This window comes from Pygoscelis adeliae, unplaced genomic scaffold (genome assembly GCF_000699105.1).
Source record: "Pygoscelis adeliae isolate BGI_AS28 unplaced genomic scaffold, ASM69910v1 Scaffold458, whole genome shotgun sequence".
Classification (NCBI taxonomy): domain Eukaryota; kingdom Metazoa; phylum Chordata; class Aves; order Sphenisciformes; family Spheniscidae; genus Pygoscelis; species Pygoscelis adeliae.
Genome location: NW_008825352.1, coordinates 467,873 through 489,039, shown reverse-complemented (window position 1 = coordinate 489,039; position 21,167 = coordinate 467,873). Strand labels below are relative to the sequence as shown.

Genomic DNA, 21,167 nt, shown 5'->3' with positions numbered 1-21,167 from the left:
GCTCTCCTTCATTCAACATTCCCTCATAAACCCTGACATCTTCTGTTTTGCTGACTACCCTTGTCATACTGTTGCCACAGACATCCTGAAAGCACCACCAGAGGATGACAATCGAGAAATTGCTACATGGTAAACCTGCTCTCAATTGCTTTTCATACCTAGAGTTAGATTCCTCCTCTGGTCAAATGTGGCTTTATCTTCACGCAACCAGATTGATTTGTAGCTGTGTGTACATCCCAACAGATCAGCCGTTAGTATTTGTTCCATGTTTGATCAGTGAAAGTTCTCATATTGTCAGAACTTCTATGTACTTCCATAATGCCTGAGAATGTACTGCCAGCTCTTGCTTTTAGTGGAGTCTTCTGGTTGTCTGGAGAATTTCTGCTGATGTATTTTGGCAGGTACTGTGAGCTGAGAGGAGGGGATAGACAAGGTATGAATATAGATCTGTCTTTCCCAGGATGACATTAGAGAAACTTGCTCTACTTGTCTGAAAGAAGTCCTGGGATTTAAATAGTAACTTTAAATAGCTGTTGCTGAGTTACTGCATAAAGCTGACTAGTGTGTCTTTCTGAGCTGACCTTTGCACCCCTTCTTTTGATATAGCTGTGTAGCTGATTTCAGTGAAGATACTTGCTTCTATTTCCATTGTGTGGCCCAAAATAGGGAATTGGAGGATGGGGAATACAGGCAAATTGGGGAAGGTGGCAATGATTACTTTGTCTGTAAAGCGGACAAAACGAGTAGAATATCTTCACTAAGTTTCACAGGTGGGGACTCGGAGGTGTTTAAAAAAGCGTATTCCATTTCTGGAAGTATGTTTCAAGCTAAATTACCCAAGTGACCCACCTCAAGCTGAATTTTTTCAACATCAGCTTTCAGTTTTCCCTCTTCCCTAACAGAATCAGCTCTTAAACTCTTAAATTGGTTTGTTTAAAAGAAAAAGGGAGTTATTTTTCATGGTTGAGAATGGTCTTGTAGGCTTAATTGTATGTGATAAGAGCTGCAATATCAGGTCGTTTGCAGTGGGCATTGCTTTATATTGTCTTACAGTTGTTGCTACAAAATGCTTGAATCCAGGATGCTGTGAGCTAACTACTTTGTAACTTTTTTGGGGGGTTGTCTATTTGTGTTTTTTCTTTTGTTAGGAAGAGCCTGGATTTGATTGAATCTCTGTTACGATTGGCAGAAGTGGGACAGTATGAACAGGTTAAGCAGCTCTTCAGTTTTCCTATCAAGCATTGCCCAGATATGTTGGTATTGGCCTTATTGCAGATCAACACGTCCTGGCATACCTTGCGCCATGAACTCATCTCCACGCTCATGCCAATTTTCCTTGGCAACCATCCCAACTCTGCCATCATTTTGCACTATGCATGGCATGGACAGGTAAGTATTTTCACTGGATTGTGCCTGTAGTTTGTTCATGTAGCTGAAAGCTTCTTAAATGGGTTGAACAGTTAGAACAACAATGCTTGTATTGGTTTATGAGCTGGGTAATTTAAAATCCAAGAGGTAAATTATCAGTGGTTTATGCAAAATAATACAAGTTGTCTCCTCCCCGTCTTGAAGCAAACTGTTGTGATTTGATTTTCTTTGGGGAAATATATTCAGAACAAAGAAATAATGTTCACTGAGAAAATATTCCTGGAAAAGTAGAGACACCAAAGTTAAGTTAGACTTTTTTAACCTTTCAGTTTTAACCAAAGTTGACTAAAGTTTGATTTTAAAAAAAACTAAAACATAAGAACACCAAAAACCTCACAACAGCAACACCCAACAGCCCCCCCCCCCCCCCCCCCCCCCAAACTCTCAACCTCACGCATTTCAAGTGTAGAAACTTGAAGCAGTAAGAGGTGAGGAGGTTTAAACCAAAATAACCTCCGTTGTACTTGCTAAAAGATGGAGGCTATTTTAGGTATAAAGAAACTACTTATACTGTAAGTTTTAAGAGTCTAGGGTGTTTTCTGAAAACTTAGGACTGGCTGCTGACCTGTTTCAAGGAAAGCTTCCATGTAGAGACAGGGTAACTACGTATGCAAATCCCATGCTTTTAATGGGCAAACAAGTAGGCTTTTATGGGTTTGCTTTTGGTATGGCCTTCATTGTGTCCGCTGGTAGTTAAGCAAATAGGAGTCATGAGAAGAAACTTGAGACAGAGGAAGCCTCTGGGGTGGGAGGGAATCTGCATTAGGAAACTTCTTGCCCTGTTCAAGTAAAGTACAGTTAACGACTAATAAAGCTTGACCTCTGAGGTCTTGGTCCACATTCACTGCAGAATTATGGCTATTTGCTAGCTGAAGTGCTACGAACATTTTGTATTTTTCCTTTAAATTGGAGAACGGCAGGATAGAACAGAAGTGATGTGCTTTTTGCATAAGGTCTTGAAATGGCAGAATATGCAATTTTTCCACAGGGTAGGCTTCAGAATCAAGTACAAAATGATGGCTGCCATGTGACATGGTGCCATTCCACAACTTGAGGATGTTTCACTTCCCCAGATGAGGGAGCCTTTACCCAAAACCTTTGCTGCCATCAAAATCTTAGTTGTGTTGTAGTTTAAAACTGCCCCTGTGTGAGCAAAGAGCTAGATACTGTGTTTTCCATGTTAAGGTGTGACATTGCAATTCTCACTTCAGGACACCATGTCAGGCATAACATTTTGTACATGATTGGCATATTCCAAAAGCAATTTCTCTACAGTTGAGAGGAATTAGACCTGTACAGTGGTAGAAAAGAGATGGGGATGTACATACTTACCACTTGTAGTCATTCTACATCCTTTAGTTGTAGCTCCTGGATAGATTATTATGCCACAAAAAGAGCCCAACTCAGAAGCTAAGTTCTGAAGCTAAAGAGTAAATAGGTTTGCATGTTAAGCTTTAGAGGGAGAATATCCTACTTAATGTTCACATAGTTGATCCTTTTCCTAGAGGCATGAAGTACAATCCTAATTTAATTCTCCTTAGGGTCAGTCTCCTTCGATTCGTCAGCTTATCATGCATGCAATGGCAGAATGGTACATGAGAGGGGAGCAGTATGACCAGGCAAAATTGTCACGTATTCTTGATGTGGCGCAAGACTTGAAGGTGAGTTTTGCAAAACACTGCCGTTATTTTCTGTCTGGTGTCTTATGCAGACTTGGTCATCTTTTTACAAAGGCTAAGCTTGACTTAAATGTGACTAATTTAGTAAGGATTACTTTGTTTAAGCCTGTCTGAATTCAGTTGTTGCTGCTGTACCTCATTTAAAAAAAAAACAACCAAACAAAAAACCCCCAAAACCAGCCTATGTTCATGTGACTTTAAGTGCTCTTCAGCTGAGTTGTGGTATCCCACTACAGATGCTTTCTAGCCTGTCCACTTGTGAACCCAAGACATTTTACTTGGTGTTTGCAGTAGAGTTGGTTATCATGGCTCAGCTGACAAGTAACTTGGGAAGCAGTATCCTAGAACTGCACTGCTTGCTGTGCGAATGTACTGTAAATCCAGGAAGAGCTTTGACTTTTAACCTTGAATACCATTGAAATGGGAATGTAGAAAATATCCTTCAGATATTTGTGTGAAGGTGGCACTGCTAAGCTTAATGGAACGGGGATTTCTTAAGAATACTACTACTTTTCAGTTGTTTACACATTCACAAAAGAGACTGGAAGTTGTGACTGACTTCTTTGAGGCCGTTATTGCTTCCTAAAAGTTAGATGCAAAATAATTGGGTGTCTCAAAAGTGCAAGAGCACCGACTGCTGCTTGAAGTCAGTTTTGTTGTAGCAGTTACCGTGTTCAAAGATGAACACTTCGAGCAGATATATTCAAAGTGGCTCTGAAGGAGTTGAGGTCTGTTTGCAGGGAGATGCTAGGCCCTCCTGATTAATTCTGTTGCAATATCAACTTGGTAGCTCTCAGCCACTTGCTGGTGGATTTTCATATAGAGGAATTTAAAACTGTCAGCACAAGGTCGCTTCAAAGAAGGTAGGGTCATGATTTCAAATGAGAGCTCTTGCTTATTTGTCTCACGAGCGAGCTATAAGTAAGTGAAGCTGATGGTACCAGTCTTTTTGTTGACAAAGAAAGCATAGCAGCAAGTGATAGCAAGACTTCTTTACTAAAAAGGATATGGGGATTGGAAAGAAAAGAAAGGAGAAAGGGTATCCTTGTGTCTTCACTAGTAGTCTTCTGATTTTTTTTTCTTTAGGCCTTGTCAATGCTGCTAAATGGTACTCCATTTGCCTTTGTTATTGACCTTGCTGCACTTGCCTCTCGACGGGAATACCTCAAACTTGACAAATGGCTCACAGATAAAATTCGGGAGCATGGGGTAAAGCAGGATTTTTCTTTTTATTTCTGCATTCTATCAGTCACTACCTTAAGTCACTTTAACAATTTTAAAAGTAGCTTTAAAGTTGTGGAAAGCGTCCATAGCCTGATAGTTCAACATTTTCACTGAACTATAATAGCTTAGTGCAATTCTCTCCATGGTGCAATTGCCAAGTTTGAAATAGTGGCTTGGATGCAGTTTGGGAGATTAAGGTAACATTTTTTTCCTCAGGAGCCCTTCATCCAGGCCTGTATGACTTTCTTAAAGCGAAGATGTCCATCTATCCTGGGTGGCCTTGCTCCAGAAAAAGATCAGCCCAAAAGTGCTCAGCTTCCTCCAGAAACCTTGGCGACTATGTTGGCATGTCTGCAAGCTTGTGCTGGGTAAGGATTATATTGCTTACGCCGAATGTGTTATCTGTTTGCAATTTGTTTGCTGGCACATGGTCACTGCTGGTTTGGAATTTCACATGGAGAGTGGGGTTGATGAGAGCATATAAGCTTGCAGGGATAGATTCAGTAGTATGTTTAACTTTGCTCTGAAACTTCTGTTGTAGGCTAGGTCACAAGCTTGAGAGTGTGTTCTTGTCTCTCTGATCAAACAGGTGAGGTGATCTTGGTAACTGGGGGATGGCTGGTTAGTCAGATCCTGGGTTAGTGACTAGATACAGGGCTGTAATTTGGACAAAGGATTATAGGCCATAACTACAGGATGGGACAGCACCTTGGAAAACAGTGACTGTATAAAGGATTTTGTGATTGCGTTAAGCAAATGCCTCTGCGTGTGGTTACTATCCTATAGCAGAAAGGGCTAATGCAATCCTTATGTGTAGGAGAAAAGTGGTAAGCGGTGATTGTAATGTAATTGAGACTGAAATTAGACACGTGTAACTTCTGTTGTCTTCATTTGAGACAGTCTCAAAGTATGGAAAATATCTTAAGATCTTTTGCAGATCAGATTGTTTAGCTAAAGTGCAGAAGAGAAAAGTGTGGGTCCTAGAGAGCTGTTTTATCTGCTAGAGGGAGGGGTAGACTACAGAAAGGCTAATGGAAACTGAAATTGGAGAAATCAATTTTTAAATACTGTGTTCACATTTAGTAAAAATGACTGAATGTTGTAAAATAGTAGTGTGGTCACTTCTTAATGCTGTCAGATCAAGATGGTATTTAACTGCAGCAATATTTCAAAGATAACTAGGCGTAGCATAGTGTGACATAGGAGCCAGAAAGACTGAAAGCTGGAGATGGTGCTAGTTTTGGTGTTAAATTTTAACACCAAAAGAGGCTGGCATGTCCGAGTGTGTGTTACCTGATCTAAGGCTTATATTGTGTCCCTTGGCTTAGCCAGTGTTGTCTTGAAAGATAAAAGAAGCATCTTTAAAGGTATCTGGGATGATTCATGGCTCTCATGTAGACGCTAGGAAATGAGTATCGACATAGAATTGCACGATGGGTATTTGAACCAGAAGGGAATTTGAGGTACCCATGAGATTTTTAGGAGAAAGGATTCTCCTGATTTCTACTGGGACCTGTGCAATTAAACTTCAAAATGCTGTTGAAATACTGTTTCTGAAATACAATGGTCTAGCATACCTCTTGGACTGAGAAGATGGCTGTTATTTTTCAAGTCAAAGTGCATCTTCTGAGACTATAGTTCACAAATTAACTTACATTCATTATTTTGCATGCTACCATGTCCAGGTTTTAGAGGTTTAATAGTTAACTGTAGACTTGACTTGCATCTAATGTCACTGTGTTCTGAATCTTAATGTGTTACCAAGTTTTATTTATTCAATTAATTCCAAAGCCACTAGTTCTCTACTGGCACAATTCTCTCAGCTCTTGGTTTCTTTTTATAGCTACTTGTATTCCCTTTTATGCAAGAATGTGACCTACTTGCAGTCATTTTCCATTAGTTATTCTCTTTGAGCTTTAAAAAGAAAATGCTTGGATTTCTTTCATGAAGCAATTGCTTTGATTAGCTTAGGTTTCAGTCACGAATGGAAGCAGGCGTTCTAAAGACTAGAGGATTAAAATCGCAGTAAATATTAAATACGTCTGGGAGGGTAGTTCCACTTCACCAGCTGAAGTCTGCCATCTCCTTAATCTGTTGATTTAGGAGCCTGCTCTTTAATTAGGCTGTAGTTATTTCTTGTCCTGTTTTGTGTCCAGGGAAACACTTTTCTTAGCCACGAGGACCCTGCATGTTCTCAGACTCTTTATTTTTGGTGCAACTTGTTTATCACTGGTGAGCACTGCAGTTGTGGTGTCACGTAGCAGTGAGGCTTCAAAAAGAAATAAGTGTTCCTTTTATTACTGAGTGTTTTTAAAATGAAGTCAGGGTGGTTGCAGGCACCACAGGCTGACCGAGCATATGATTTGGTAACAGACTGCTTATGAGAAATCCTCCCCTCGAGGAGCTGCAGTGAGTTGAGAGGGGCAGCAGTACCTCTTCCGTGCAGTCACGTCCAGCACAGTCCAAGTTTGTCAGCGTGGGGAATGGTCATTCCTTCTCAGTCCCTGCCTCAAGAAGGGAGGAGGCTTCTGGCTACCTGTGCCTAGGGGAATGAAAAAGCCTTTCCTTGCTTTGTAAAAATGGGTTAAAAAAAAAAAAATGCAAGAGATGTGAACTTGTTATTCCAGCAAGCTGGAGCTTCCCTTAAGCTGACAGTTTTGTTCCTCTAGAGCTGGCTGGCTGTCGTCCCTGTCCCTGGTTCTCCTCCTTACTTGTGTTTCAAAGTTCTCCTTCCTGTAGTTTTCCCCTAGTTCTCTTCTGGGAATGGCGCTGATTGGGTTAGATGCCCGAATATATTTTTACGTAGAACTTGAAAATATGAACATTTTCTTTAAGATCTAGTTATCAAATCATGCCCACCTACTTACTTCTTCATATCACTTGCTTCAAATGCAGGGGGTTTTGTGAAAACCTGGAGTTTTTTACTATCCAAAAATACTGTGATGTTTGCATCTTGATACAGCAGTGTGTCTTCTGACATGATAAAAAAGTTAACCTTCAATCTGTCTAGATGGCAGGACATAACATTAGTTGTTCGCTCCAAAGCATGAGTGGCCTAACTGGTCACCATAAGTATCAAACTCTAGGATTGTAAGCCTGCCTTCATTGTGGGCTGCCATATTATCTATCTACAGCAGATGGGAATTTGTTTTACTAATGCGTGCTATAGTATTTAAGCATAAAGACTGCCAATTTAACTGCTACAAAATAAGGGGAGGGCAAAAGATTGAGGGCGGTAACTGTGTATGAACTCAGCTCTTCAGTCCCCAGTCCCGTTCCCCGGTTAGCTGCAGTGCTGTGTGATCTTGGAATGCCTCCTGCATCAGAAAAAACTGTGCTGCCTGTTAATTGGTCATACATACATTCAAATGTTGAGATTTCTGAGACCGTGGCGTTGGGGTTGTAGGCAAATACATATTGTAGATACTGAGCCTACCGTGTGCCATGCTCAGAGCTCTGTCTTCAGGTCTGGTTGCACTGCCTCAAAACAGAAATCCCTTTGGGGGTTTTTTTGAAGGTAGGTTTCTGATCGCTTTTTGATACACACACACACACCCCCAGCCCCTTGCTTTTAAAGTCTTTGACGCTAGGCCCTAGTGAGAGGATGTTAAAGCATGTAAAGGAATCAGCTTGTGAAACAGTTGATAAAATGTTTGTTGCCCTGTATGGAAATGTGCTCACCCATGGTATCTCCTCAGATTCCCCTGTCTGTCTTGGGCAAGCTTTTACCCACACTACGTAGTGGAACACTGGCTTTGGAGAACAACTGGAAGCCCTTAACTCTGTGTAGACTGTAATGGGATACTTGCCAAAGCTGAAGGCTGATCTGCACTTTGTTTTCCTGCCTTAATCATCAGGATGGTTCCTCTTTCTTTTTCCCCCTCATCCCAACAGCTGTGCAGTAAAAGCTTGTGAAAATTGAGTTAAAATGAGGAATCTCCAGACAAGGTTAACAAAGCTGCATTGGTATAATAGCACCATTACAGGAAGGAATCTGCTGCTATAGCTGTCCTCACCAAAAAGGTAGAACTAAAGATCAGGAAAGCCGTAAATAATTGGCTGCATTTTCCAAAAGGAAAATGTTAGTGTTGCATTAGTATGTTTGTGGTTAGGTATGTCAGCAGCAGGGCTGGCTTTCCTTCCAGTTTGGGAACCTGGCAGTCAGACGTGGAATACTTTGGAAAGAGGTATTGACTGCTCTCAATTGTGCAATGACTTCATGCCTAAGTTTGAGTTCTCTGTTGGCTTTTGATTATAATTTCCTTGAATAGTTAGGTTTCCCGTCTCTGTTTTGGTTTAATGTTAGTGCATGAAACATGTCTTTCAGTTTACAGACAGATGAATTTTAGTGAGGCAGGTGGTGGTATTTACCTCTCATCCTTTTTTGTCTTTGAGTGTGTAGCCCAAGCTTTACTCATGTTGTATCTCCTCTTTTGGAGAGACCTTGTGTGTAACGAGATTCAGGATGGGAATAATCATGAACGGTGAAGTCTGGTGACAGGAGGGAGCCTTGAGGAGTGGATTTGGAGAAGGGATTATAGCATTGGTTACTGTGTGTTTTAATTCATGAGGCTGAGCTGTATATAGCCTATAATGTGGACAACAGCAGACAAAGACTGGTGTAGATAGTCTGCTCTTCTGAGGACTGGAGCCATGTAGGTACATATCCCAGCTTTCTGTAAGTCATTACTTGCTGGGGTAACTGTAAAGCGGTATTTGAATTATTGAAAACAAAGGAATATTCTGTTGGAGATGAATTTTTAGAACTACAGTTTAAAATTTTCTATTTAAATATAGCTGTTTCTCCTGGGACATGCTCTAATGCAAGTTTTGCAAATGAAAATGTAGCTTCTGCTGGGGTTGTTTTGCAACTTCTATTTGTGAAATGTGGCCCCAATTTCTGTAGGAAAACCAAGTAAGTTAGGTTTCATGAATGCTATATGGCTCACTATCCTACTTCCCTGTTCTAGGAGTGTTTCTCAGGAGCTGTCAGAGACGATCCTCACCATGGTAGCTAACTGCAGTAATGTCATGAACAAGGCTAGACAGCCACCACCTGGAGTCATGCCAAAAGGACGCCCGCCCAGTGCTAGCAGCTTGGATGCCATCTCTCCTGTACAGGTAGACAAACAACGTGCTGCATTTTTAGAAGGTGGTGTTGATTTAGCATTAGTTCTGCTGCACTATTTGAGCCCTTTTTAAAACATCATCTGGCTCCCTTAGTTTTTATGTTTGCATGTCTGGATAACTTATAACTACAGAATAATGCCTGAGGGTTGTAGTCCAGAACTGTCTTTCACTTCACAAATGGCTTTAAGAAGTAACTGAGGTATAGCAGAATGGGAGCACTGAAGAGGGATAGAGATTTGGTTTATTTAAAATAACTGAGGGTTTCTTTTAAAGTGCTAAAATTTACTAAGACTTTTGAGAATTAAGCACTGCCTTTGAACCTGATGTGTCTTGTTTGTAGCTTCACGGGCCAAGCAACAGTGCTAGAGCGTAAGGACTTGTTATAACTGGGGCTCTTCAGCTCTCAACTGAACTGCTCTTTTAAAAACAAGGTACATTTAAGTTACTCCCTGCCACTCATCATCCCTTCCTCCTCTGGGAGCAACACATTACAGACAGGTTTTGCTTCTAGCAATTACATTCAATGGCAGATTTTAAAATGGTAAAAACTTTTTCACATGAAATAGTGGCAATTCAGCATTTAAGAATGTCTGAAGCATCAGTAGGTTACGTAAACTGAATACAGAGAGCAGTTTCCTTGTAAATTGTTACTGTACTGAAGTTGCTCATCAAATGTACCACATATCTTGGCACCCTGCTGCAGATAAATGATGTGAACAAATAGAGCAACAGATGTTAGTCTGTAGCCATTCTGTCTTTTGGGTAGATAAGTTTTCTGCTGTCCCTAGTCAGGAGCTCTTAATTTATTGCTTTGTCAGCCAGTACTGTGCCTTCCCTCCTACTCATCACCCAGGTCTTAATGCTTTTTGTTGAAGACTGCATTCAGGTATTTAGCTGTGAAAAGTGGGCTTAATGGGATCCTTCAGACAGTCAAAAATACTCTGTAAGCTTGATATGAAATAGCCTTTGTAAGTCTTGGCGAGGTCTGAGGTCACAAATGGCAGAGCGTAAACTGCTCTAGTAGAAAAATCTGCGCACTGCTTCTTATTAGTGTTTACTGTTGTGTTGCACTTAACTAGAGACTGTGGAACAATCGACCTTTCTGTAAAACCTCTGATAGAATAGGATTTTATGGGATTATAGAAGAAAAAGTGAAATCGCATTTTGTAGACAAACTGATCTTTTGGGGTGATCTGGATGACTTCAGAATTTAAAGTAACCATGCAGAAAAACGTTTAGGAATGTTTTTTTATATGTAGCTGCCTTTATACAAAACCTGCCAAAAGTCAGCTTGATTGCGGTTTATGGATGTCTCTGTATAATCTTCCTTTCTTCATTCAGATTGACTCGCTTGCAGGAATGGCATCTCTTAGTTTAGGTGGCTCGGCTGCTCCTCATACCCAGAGCATGCAAGGCTTCCCTCCAAACTTGGGCTCTGCATTCAGTACTCCCCAGTCACCAGCAAAAGCGTTCCCCCCTCTTTCCACCCAAAACCAGACAACAGGTTTCAGTGGCATCGGAGGACTCTCTTCACAGCTTCCAGGTACTGCTGTCTGGGTGGAGCGGTTTGTATTTTTGACGTTATCAGAGCTAACGCACTATTGCCATGGTTGGAAATAGTGGACAAACAGCTGTGTGTTGTGGGAGGGGATTATACAGTCCTCGCTCCTAGGTCGCTGCTGAAACAGCACTTCAGAATGTTGCAGCTGCAATAGGTAAAAAGTGTGAGAGTCAAGAGTGTGAGTGTTTTGACCGATTTTTAGCAGCGTTGTTTTAGGTTGGGACAGAGGTGAGGAATTGCTTGAGATAAAACTTCGTGATGTTGGATAGTTATGAGGCTGTATAGCTCTGAGTTCTTGGAAATGGCAAGTGCTGGGAGCGATAAGTGCATACTGTGAAGGGTGCAACTGAGGTGACCAGCTGTTTGCTTTTCAGTAGGTGGTCTTACTACGGGTAGCCTGACTGGCATAGGAACCGGAGCCCTGGGCCTTCCTGCGGTGAACAATGACCCATTCGTGCAAAGGAAGCTGAGCACATCTGGACTGAACCAGCCTACATTCCAGCAGAGTAAGATGAAACCTTGTAAGTGGTAGTGTTGTCTGTGGCTGTGAAGTGTGACTGTGGTCTGCAGTTAACCTGCATTTCCTTCAGGGGAGGCTTGGATCTGTAGGTGGTAAATGTTAGAAATATGGCTCTTGTATTATGCCACTAGTCTGAAAAAGGTGCTTCTAAACTTCTATACTAAAAGCTTGCCAAGTGGCCCAGGGAGGGGTTAAAAAAAGCTGTTAGTGTAAAAATATAACATGTTATGGATTTGCATGAACAGTGTGTTTTGTCCTTTTTCTGTTGTGCTGTGTTTTGAACAAAAGTGTTGTCCTGCTCTTTAGAGAATTGTGTGCATCTTGGTAAGAGGGTGTTTTTGTTTTGTTTGTAACAAGCTTAAAGCTACCTGGGTAAGGTCCTGTTGCAGCAGAGAACTTGACAGGTGAAGCAGTGAATTAGACTGCAACATTGGAAAGAAATAAGGCTAACATAAGTCAGTGGGAGTGTGGTTTTTGGAAGGAATAATTTGGTCCCTGACACTGAGCCATTATCCTTAACTCACGCCTCTGAAGTATGCTCACAATGAAATGTTTAAGCAATCAGACGTTGCCTTTAGGAAGCATAGCCATATGCTAAACCTTCAGCATTGCTGTTATTACATCTCGGTCTCCTTTGATAGCTCCTCCATAAAAGCAAAGTTACTGATATCTACAGATGTACGGTAGAGGTGGCTGTAGTGACCATTGGTTTATATTTTTGGGCTTGAGCATTCAGTATAAACTTGGTTGAAGCTCACTGGCTGGCCTGAAAGTTTGTGTGAAAGTTTGTCTGCATGTTAGTGTTGTGTAGCATGCTTTATTCTAGCCTGTTCTGCATTCATTTGGTTTAGGCGTCAGTTGAGGTTAGCTTGGGATGCAGTGTGTTCTAGGAATACGATGTTATGAGGTTAATTCTATCTTAGGATTCAGTTCTTTTGCATAAATATAACATATTGAAAACAGATTTTCAAATAACAATTCCTGTCTACTAGAAAGCTTAAATATCCTGCTTTTCAGGAGAACTAGCAGATTTTGTATGGGTTGGCGGAAGAGTTGAAAAGGATTAGATGAAATCCTGACTGCCTGACGTTGTTCTGAGCATGATACCTCTTTCCTTTTTTAACAGCTGACTTATCTCAGGTGTGGCCAGAGGCTAATCAGCACTTTAGCAAAGAAATAGATGATGAGGCAAACAGCTACTTCCAGCGTATTTACAACCATCCACCACATCCCACCATGTCTGTAGATGAGGTGAGTTCCCTTCTGTAGCAGTTGCATCACCTGTCTGGAGACTCGCTATAAAGTTGGTAGTAATTATTCCTTCGTGTATTAGTTGTAGTGGAAGATAATAAAGAGCTAGTGGTAGATGCTTGCAGCATTGCTTTCTTGCTTGGTTGAAATTATATCTTTCTAAGGCAGCATGCTTTCAGAGTAAACTTGCAGCTGATCACTACATTCAGCTTTGACTTCTGTGGACAGAAGACTTTAGATGTCTAATTAACACTCCTAAAATGATGCTAAGTGGGAAGAGTTCAATGTGGAGTGGAAGCTTGTGTGTTCAAAATAAGTGCTAAAGAGTGCCTTTAAACAGTCTGTATAAATTATCTTGAATGTATTTGTTTTTAAAGTATCTAAAAATGACTACAACTTCTAAATATATGAAGGTGTCCTATGTTCTACCTTCTGAGCTTCGATAATTATTTTGGTTAGTCTCTGAGAGCCATTATCAGTCTGATGTACCTGCTCTTTGAAGTACTTCAAATTTACTTTAATTGTGTGGTTATAAATTACAGAAGACACTGAACATTAATTTTCATTTTTCTAATTTTGAAGCAATGGAGTAGGCAGTCACAAAAAAGTTTTTTATGTGAAGACAGTTACTTAAAGGGAAGAAAACTGAAGTCTGAAGAAGCAGCTCGTTGTAGTGATGTAGTGTCTGCTGGCTAAAATGAGGTTTTCTTGAAGCAGTTATTTTGCGGTCCAGCTTGTGGTAGTGCAATTTACCTTAGTAGGTGCAAGTGCTCTTGAAACCCAAAGATGCAGAAGGGCTGAAATAAAGCCAATCTGTTGGTAACAATTTCCAATTTCTTTGCAGGTCTTGGAAATGCTGCAGAGGTTTAAGGACTCCAACATTAAACGGGAACGAGAAGTATTTAACTGTATGCTGAGGAACTTGTTTGAGGAATACCGTTTCTTTCCCCAGTACCCAGATAAAGAGCTGCACATAACAGCCTGCCTCTTTGGTGGGATAATAGAGAAAGGACTGGTCACTTATATGGCATTGGGCCTGGCCCTGCGCTACGTTCTTGAAGCCTTACGAAAGCCTTTTGCATCCAAAATGTACTATTTTGGTATTGCTGCACTAGATAGATTTAAAAATAGGTGAGTGTGGTTTTTTGTAATACTTGTAACAGTTCATGTAGCGTCTTGTTAACCTTGAACCTGCTTTACTTATGCTGTACAAGATTGCTTGTATGTGTTAGAAATTTACACTTCTCAACTTCAGGATTACTTTAGAGATATGCTGAGCTGAAACAAAATGTGCTAATGTGCTAGTTAAAGGGTGGCTTTTTTAAAATCAAAATGTTCAATGCGGTACCTGTATAAATGTGGCACAAACTGAGATGCTGAAGCTACTTAGCGGACTTTGTTATATAAAAATAATTCAGTGAAGTGTTGACTTAGATGAAGTTGTCAGCTTGTTTGAAATGGGGTGGATGTAATTACTCTTTACAGGTGCATTCTAATGGAGTGCTATTTGCACTATTCATTACTGAAAGACTGGCTAGGAACTAAGCTCTAGGACTTTGGTTTTACACAGAAATCTCAAGTATGGCAAAAAGTATCTCAAAAAAAGCTTTCTCAAAGCTTTTAATGGATTGCAGATGGAGGAAACTCTCAAGGCAGGCTGCAATAGTAGGCAGGATTGTACACCCATGGGAAAAATCTCTGCTTTGGAAGAAGGTACTAGAACTTGAAAAGTATTAGAAAGCTTCCTGGAATTATTTAATGACTAGAAGTGTTGGGACTTGAAGTGTGGACTCATAAGCAAGGAGCAAATTATCTTCTGTCCTTATTCTCCTTTTACAGTTCATCTGCCCTGCAGTATTTCATCTGTAATAAAAGCTGTTGCTTGCAGCATTCATAGTTGGATATTGTGTTGTGGAGTTAGCTGAACAGAGTGAATAAAGACGCTTAAGGCTGACAAACTTGAGACTTAGCCACCATCTTACTCCTTCTCTTAAGAACTATTTCAAGCAGGACCTAAAGATTTTACTCTCAATGAGTAGTAACAGTGTCTAGCGTTCTTAAGTAGAATTATAATAATTGGTGTGCATAGGTGAAGCTTCTGTCTTGGGTGTTAGGGGCAGTCTGTGCTGTTTAAAATGCACTGAGCCAGACTACAAGTTACTTAGCCAGTAATCTTATTGCAAACACTGAATATAAATGTAATTGTGTGTTCGGTCAGAAGTATCGAGATGTAGGATAAGATGAGTTGCTGTGAATAAACCTTGCGTTTTGCTGTTGAATTCATTTCAGATGGGTTTTGCAACAAAAAGTACTTTGTAGAATATGCTTTGTTTATAGCACAGCTGCTGTAAAGCAGTCCAGAAGTAATTCTGTGATGCAGTAGGGGAATGACATACCAGTGTTATATTTGTATTTCTCTGTAATACTGTTTTTGATCTGGGCTTATGCTTCTGACTAATGCCTATTCTGTCTGACAGATTGAAGGACTATCCCCAGTATTGTCAGCACTTGGCTTCTATTAGTCACTTTATACAGTTCCCGCATCATTTACAGGAGGTGAGTGTGTTCGTATTCGCACACTATAGCGTTCTATGACTTTAAATTCTTTTGAGCGAATTCCTGTTTTCCTTTGGAAAAATAGTCTCACCTGTCACGGTTTTGGACAGTGTACAAAGATTCCAAAGAAATCAAATGCCTTTTCTTAAAGGTTTTGCTGTGGGATGGGGTGGGCAGGTGAAGGTGGTTATCTGGTACCTCTTCTGTTTCCATAAATCTGTTCGGGTTGCTTATGTTGAAATAGCTGCCTGAATATAACTGCTTGATCAACCAGTGCACGTGGTCGTGCACAAAGGTTTTAAAGTGCTTCAGTGGATTCATATTCCAGTCCCTTAAGGATTTGGAGTTTTCCTCTAAAAGAGGGCATTCAGCTGGGTTTATAGTTTCATAGTCAGACTTGCTAAATTAATCCAGATAAAGGTGAGAAGAATTTCATTCCTGAAGGTCTGATCAGAGTAATGGAAATACCCTGTAGTCCAAGGAGTAAAAGCAGTGTTGATCATATGGTGTCTGCCTCGAAGGTGCTTTCATTGGTAGAAATACAGAAAAGCTAATCCCAGTGGTAGAGCTTGAGAGCATAATCTAAATAAGGAAAAATGTTAGGCTCTAACATTAAGGCAGAGAGGCCATCTTCCCAAAGCTGCCAAGTCCAATAGCAGTCTGTTTCACTAACAGGTTTCAGACCGTATCCCTTAAATGAGTGTGGTGTCTGATGCTACCAATTTCTGGGTAAATGTATTACAGTGGGGAAGAAACTAATTTTCTACTGTGGGGCTACTTTAGAGGATGTAAAAATGTTGAAGTGGGACACTTCAGAACTGTGGTTTTGCTCTTTAATTGTGAACTTCAGACTTTCCCATTTCTATGTAGCTGTAGGAGTCCCTGGGGAAGACTTCTTACATGCTTTGTAGCCAGTTTCTTGATCCTCACGTGCTTCTCTTAAGCTCTTGCCCCTCTTTTGCTCTGCTGTCCCAGGCCTGCAGGGATGGGGGTTTCTGGGTAGCGCTCTGTAAAATTTTAAGAATGTCGAGTCTCTTGATGCTTGGCATCAACCTGTTCAGGTCGGAGGTAGAGCTTGAGGCTCCTCTCCAGTAAGAAAGTAAGTAAATAGTGACAAGATGTGGTTTATAAGGGTATTCAACTGTAGCTTGCGGATTCCTTTAATGGCATTAGTGTCAAGTATTTTACAGATTGTTGGCAACCTTTGTACTGCTCATGCTAAAACGCAGCCCATAGCTCTGTTGTGGTGTGTGAACTTTTGTATATGCTTGTTTACCCTGTTTTAGTACATAGAATATGGACAGCAATCTAGAGATCCTCCTGTGAAGATGCAGGGTTCAATCACCACCCCTGGAAGTATTGCACTTGCCCAGGCTCAGGCCCAGGCCCAAGTTCCAGCAAAAGCTCCTCTTGCTGGCCAAGTCAGCACTATAGTAACCACCTCAACCACCACCACTGTTGCAAAAACCATTACAATCACCCGACCAACTGGAGTCAGCTTCAAGAAGGATGTGCCGGTAAGCATTCTGTGACTCCAGTGACCTTACTGGAGAAGCAAAGGAGTTAAGTTGCTGATCTGTATTGAGTACATGGAGACAAAATCCAATTTAATTTCTTTACTACAAGTTTTCAAACTGTGATCCGTATTTTATATCTAAAGCATATAATCTGCTGAAATATGAACAACACTTTTGTAGAGAAGGCATTTTTGATCATGAAACTATAGAATTACTATGGTGTCAAGTAGAAATGTGTTTGAGGCTTTAATTATCAAGACAAAGAATCGTCGTTTCTGTTAGTCATAGAATAGTTTGGGTTGGAAGGGACCTCTAAAGGTCATCTAGTCCAACTCTCCTGCCGTGGGCAGGGACGTCTTCAACTAGATCAGGTCGCTCAGAGCCCCGTCCAGCCTGACCTTGAATGTTTCCAGGGATGGGGCATCTGCCACCTCTCTGGGCAACCTGTGCCAGTGCTTCACCACCCTCAGAGTAAAAAAATTCTGTTTGGGCTTGAGAACATTTACTGCACACTGAATCACATTTGTCCTAGCAGTTTTAACTGCATTAGGTTTTTCAAATATTCAGTCACTTAAGTAAACACAACTCTGAACTGCTAGTCAGAGTTATTGCGGGGTTGGCAGATTGATAGTATTGGCTATTCCACAGAAAGCGTTGGGGCACGCTTGGTCCCATGTGTATGCTGAGGATGCGTAGAGCTGTTACTGTATGATAACTGATGCGCTGTAAAGTCAAGCTTGTCTTGCTTCCTGGTACTGTCTTTGTATAGTTCTCTTAAAAGAAGCTCCTCAAATTAAAGGAGGCAAAAGCCAAAGGTAGTTGAAAGTGGTGAACAACTTTTGGGGGACAGTTCCCAGTGTAGCTATCAATGTCTTTCACAGCTGATTATGTCATGTAGATAGTTATTTTGAGGCATTTACATTGCCCAATTTCAAACTCAAGTCATGATTGATATTTAAAACTGTGTCTCCTTTCCCCTTAATTGCAGTGTACCAGGTGCTAAAGTCCTTGGGTTTAGACCTGCAGCTGTAGGGACATGGGTCACATTCTGTTGACTTAGAGTTGGCAGGCTTTCTCGGAAATGAAGCTCTGGGATTTCTCCTTCCCAATGCAGCACTGAAGTGCTCCTGGAGACTTGCTACTGTACTAAGTACTGCTCTCTATTCCACTAAGATTTTCTCCAGGCTAACAGTCTATGCAGGCTGTTAGCCTAATGGGTACCGTTGCAGTGGCACCTATTATATATGAATGTAAATGCTAGAAGTTTTTTTGTACAGTAGCATTCTTCTGCTGAGTATTGATCATTGTTTGTAGAGTAAAAAAATCACTGGCTTCATTAGAGCGCTGCTGAAAATTAATCTGAGGCAGCAGATGTCACCTGACAAAGTCAATTCTTTTTTCGCTTGACAGAACAGAGCAAAAGTTTCTTTTGATGTTGCCTCTAGGTATTGTCTGTTGCTAACTTCTTGTTCTCCCACCAGCCTTCCATTAATACTACCAACATTGATACGTTGTTAGTAGCAACAGATCAAACTGAGAGAATTGTGGAACCTCCAGAGAACGTCCAGGAAAAAATTGCTTTCATCTTCAATAATCTGTCTCAGTCAAATATGACACAGAAGGCAAGTATGGAAGAACCCTAGTAAAATTCATTTTTTATGTATATTTCTGGAAATCCATTCTCAAGTGGTGGGTGATGATGTTTCTGCAGAAACTGCAACTTGCAAAAAATCAGGGGGGAGCACACTTTGAAGAAATAGTGGTTTTCAACTACTTGAACCTCTTTGAAGATACAATTTTTCAGGGAAAGCAGAGGCAGGTGGAAGAAAGCTGTTCTTAATCTTGCTTTCTTCTACAAGTTTCCTTGTTTTCCTGTAGCCAAATCCTTTGTACTGAAGTATTATAGGTCTGTAATGCTTTGTTTTCAGGAAAGCGCTTCTAGTAGATGCCTGGAATAACTGGATAGTCCTTTCTGATGTTTTTGTCATTTGGAAGGACTGAAAAATACTAATGCAAGTTTGAACAAACATTCACATCATAAATGGGCTGGGTACCATTTGATATTGCAAGGTTAAGCTGATGGACTCTTGTATTTCAAACTGAAATTCAGGGGATTTTTTCTGGACTAGTAGAAATCTGCAGTACTGCTGCCACCTGTGCTATCTGCCTTGCGGACAGAAGGCTTTAACGTAAGATGCCAACATTTATTTTGCAGTTACCTGATTAAAAGCTGAAAAGTGGGGGAGAGGTAAGTTATTGTGCCTTGCTCACTTTATGAGCAAGTCCTTACTGATTGACCAGGTCTTTGGATAATGAGATGCTGACTTCAATGCTATTTAAAAAAAAAAAACAAACAAAAACCAGCCTCGGAGTTAAAAGCAATTGACTGAATACGGTTGTGTTGGTCGAGCTGACCCCAGTAGTTTGCGGTCGTCATCTCATATCTTCTGTGGTGTGCTTTTTCCTCTGGTATGGAGACAGGTTGAAGAATTGAAGGAAACAGTGAAAGAAGAGTTCATGCCTTGGGTATCACAGTATCTTGTGATGAAGAGAGTCAGTATTGAGCCGAATTTTCACAGCTTATATTCAAACTTCCTTGACACACTTAAGAATCCAGAGTTTAATAAAATGGTTCTGAATGAAACCTACAGAAATATCAAGGTGAGCAGTGCAAGTTTTCTAATACTTAGGTAGATTTAAAGATTTAGAAGTGTGCTGTTCTCAGGCTGTTTGTTTGTTGTGTTGCTGATCTTCAAATATGGAATATCATTCAAAAATCTACTTGCTCGCTTACAATGCACTAGCTGGTTACCTCTATGAATACTAGGATTCTTCTGTTTTCAGTCAGGAAAGTACCAAAGACTTAGTTTGAATTGAATAGTGAGAGGGCAAATCTGCATTTTAATTAATTTATGTAGGTGGACTCTGAATTTGTGTGAGGTTTGCAAATTGTAACCTAGGGGGAAATTGCGTATGGTCTAGTTCTTTTGTGCAGGCAAAGTATAAAGAAAACCACGCTGTCTGCCGTTTTGGTCAAAGAAGAATAAGGGGGAAGGGGAGGGTTTAGAAAGTGGGGTGTAACAACCAAAATTCACTAGAGGGCTAAGATAACGTGAAGGGGAGGAGGAGGCAGAAGCGGTAGCCCAGAAGAGATGAGCGGATGAAACAAGCTTGTCAAGCAAGCACTATTTTTAAACCTGTTGGTGGAGTTTCCTGACCACCATGGGTTACGCTGTAGTGCAAAAGAATCTCCTGGCTCTTTAAAGCATAGCTGACCTTGCTCTGTTCAGCTGATGCTCCTCTGAAGCTAAGGAACAGGACTAACAGCAAAATGCTGTGACATGGTTTAAGTCTTGAAATAAGAATTAAACGGTTTCCCAAGAAGTGCAAATTGTAACCTTCAGGTCTGTGATGAAGCATTAAGTGGAAGCATTGCCTTCACAAAATGTACTTTAAATGGGTAGTCATAGCAGTCTTGACAATAACTGGTAAGGTCTGGCAAAGTGTAATCATCTTTTTGATCCTCTTGAAAGAAAGGAATTTTGAAATCGTTACAGGCAGATTTACGGGGTGCTGCCTTGAAGTGAAAGCTGCTCTTGAGTATCTGTAATGTAACTGAAGCTCAGAATTTAAAGTTCTAAAATTTTATGTCTTAAGTCAGATCAGCTGTTGGATTTGGTTTTGAGTCTGTGATTATCTTCCAATTGTTGCTCGAGTTGCTTTTTTTCATTAGGTGCTACTGACATCAGATAAAGCTGCAGCCAACTTCTCAGACCGTTCCTTGTTAAAGAACCTTGGTCACTGGCTGGGAATGATTACGCTGGCTAAAAATAAGCCCATCTTGCACACGGTGAGCTTCTGTCTTTACAGATTTGTTTGGCGTGAATTGGTATGCTGTTATGCAGTAGCATAGACTATTTGGGAAATTTTATCACCTTACTGGTGCCTCTCTTTTGTGTGCCAAGTACAAAGTATGATTCCAGAGTTGCTCATTTAAGACTTCTAAATATTTTTTTTATCACAAAAGTTAGTAGTTAAGTTCTTGCCAAAAGAAATGAATTAATCCCATGTAAAAATGTATATCTGTAAATCTTTGTTCAAAAAGTAACTGCTGCTTAGTAATCTGTAAAATTCAAGGACAGTCTTGACTCAACTTTGCCAATATGTCCTATAAGGAAATGGCGTCTAAGTGGAATTTTTGTGGTGTGCTTGCTGTTTTCTCCACCCTCTTCCCCTTTTCAATTGTTGATGGTATTTTTCAGGATTTGGATGTGAAATCGCTACTACTGGAAGCATATGTT

General features: G+C 40.6%; 1 protein-coding gene across 1 annotated transcript in view; it reads left to right on the top strand.

Moving 5' to 3' along the window:
* CNOT1 (CCR4-NOT transcription complex, subunit 1) overlaps positions 1–21,167 on the top strand; it is a 53,908-nt gene that overhangs the window by 12,956 nt on the left and 19,785 nt on the right. Inside the window, 16 exon segments of the mRNA XM_009330364.1 lie at positions 2–129; positions 1,149–1,389; positions 2,970–3,089; positions 4,194–4,316; positions 4,548–4,699; positions 9,302–9,452; positions 10,803–11,004; positions 11,397–11,543; positions 12,669–12,793; positions 13,638–13,924; positions 15,271–15,349; positions 16,636–16,866; positions 18,348–18,488; positions 19,348–19,527; positions 20,600–20,716; positions 21,129–21,167. The exon segment at positions 21,129–21,167 is cut by the window's right edge and continues 3 nt beyond it. Of these exon segments, the coding sequence (XP_009328639.1) occupies positions 2–129; positions 1,149–1,389; positions 2,970–3,089; positions 4,194–4,316; positions 4,548–4,699; positions 9,302–9,452; positions 10,803–11,004; positions 11,397–11,543; positions 12,669–12,793; positions 13,638–13,924; positions 15,271–15,349; positions 16,636–16,866; positions 18,348–18,488; positions 19,348–19,527; positions 20,600–20,716; positions 21,129–21,167 (2,463 nt within the window).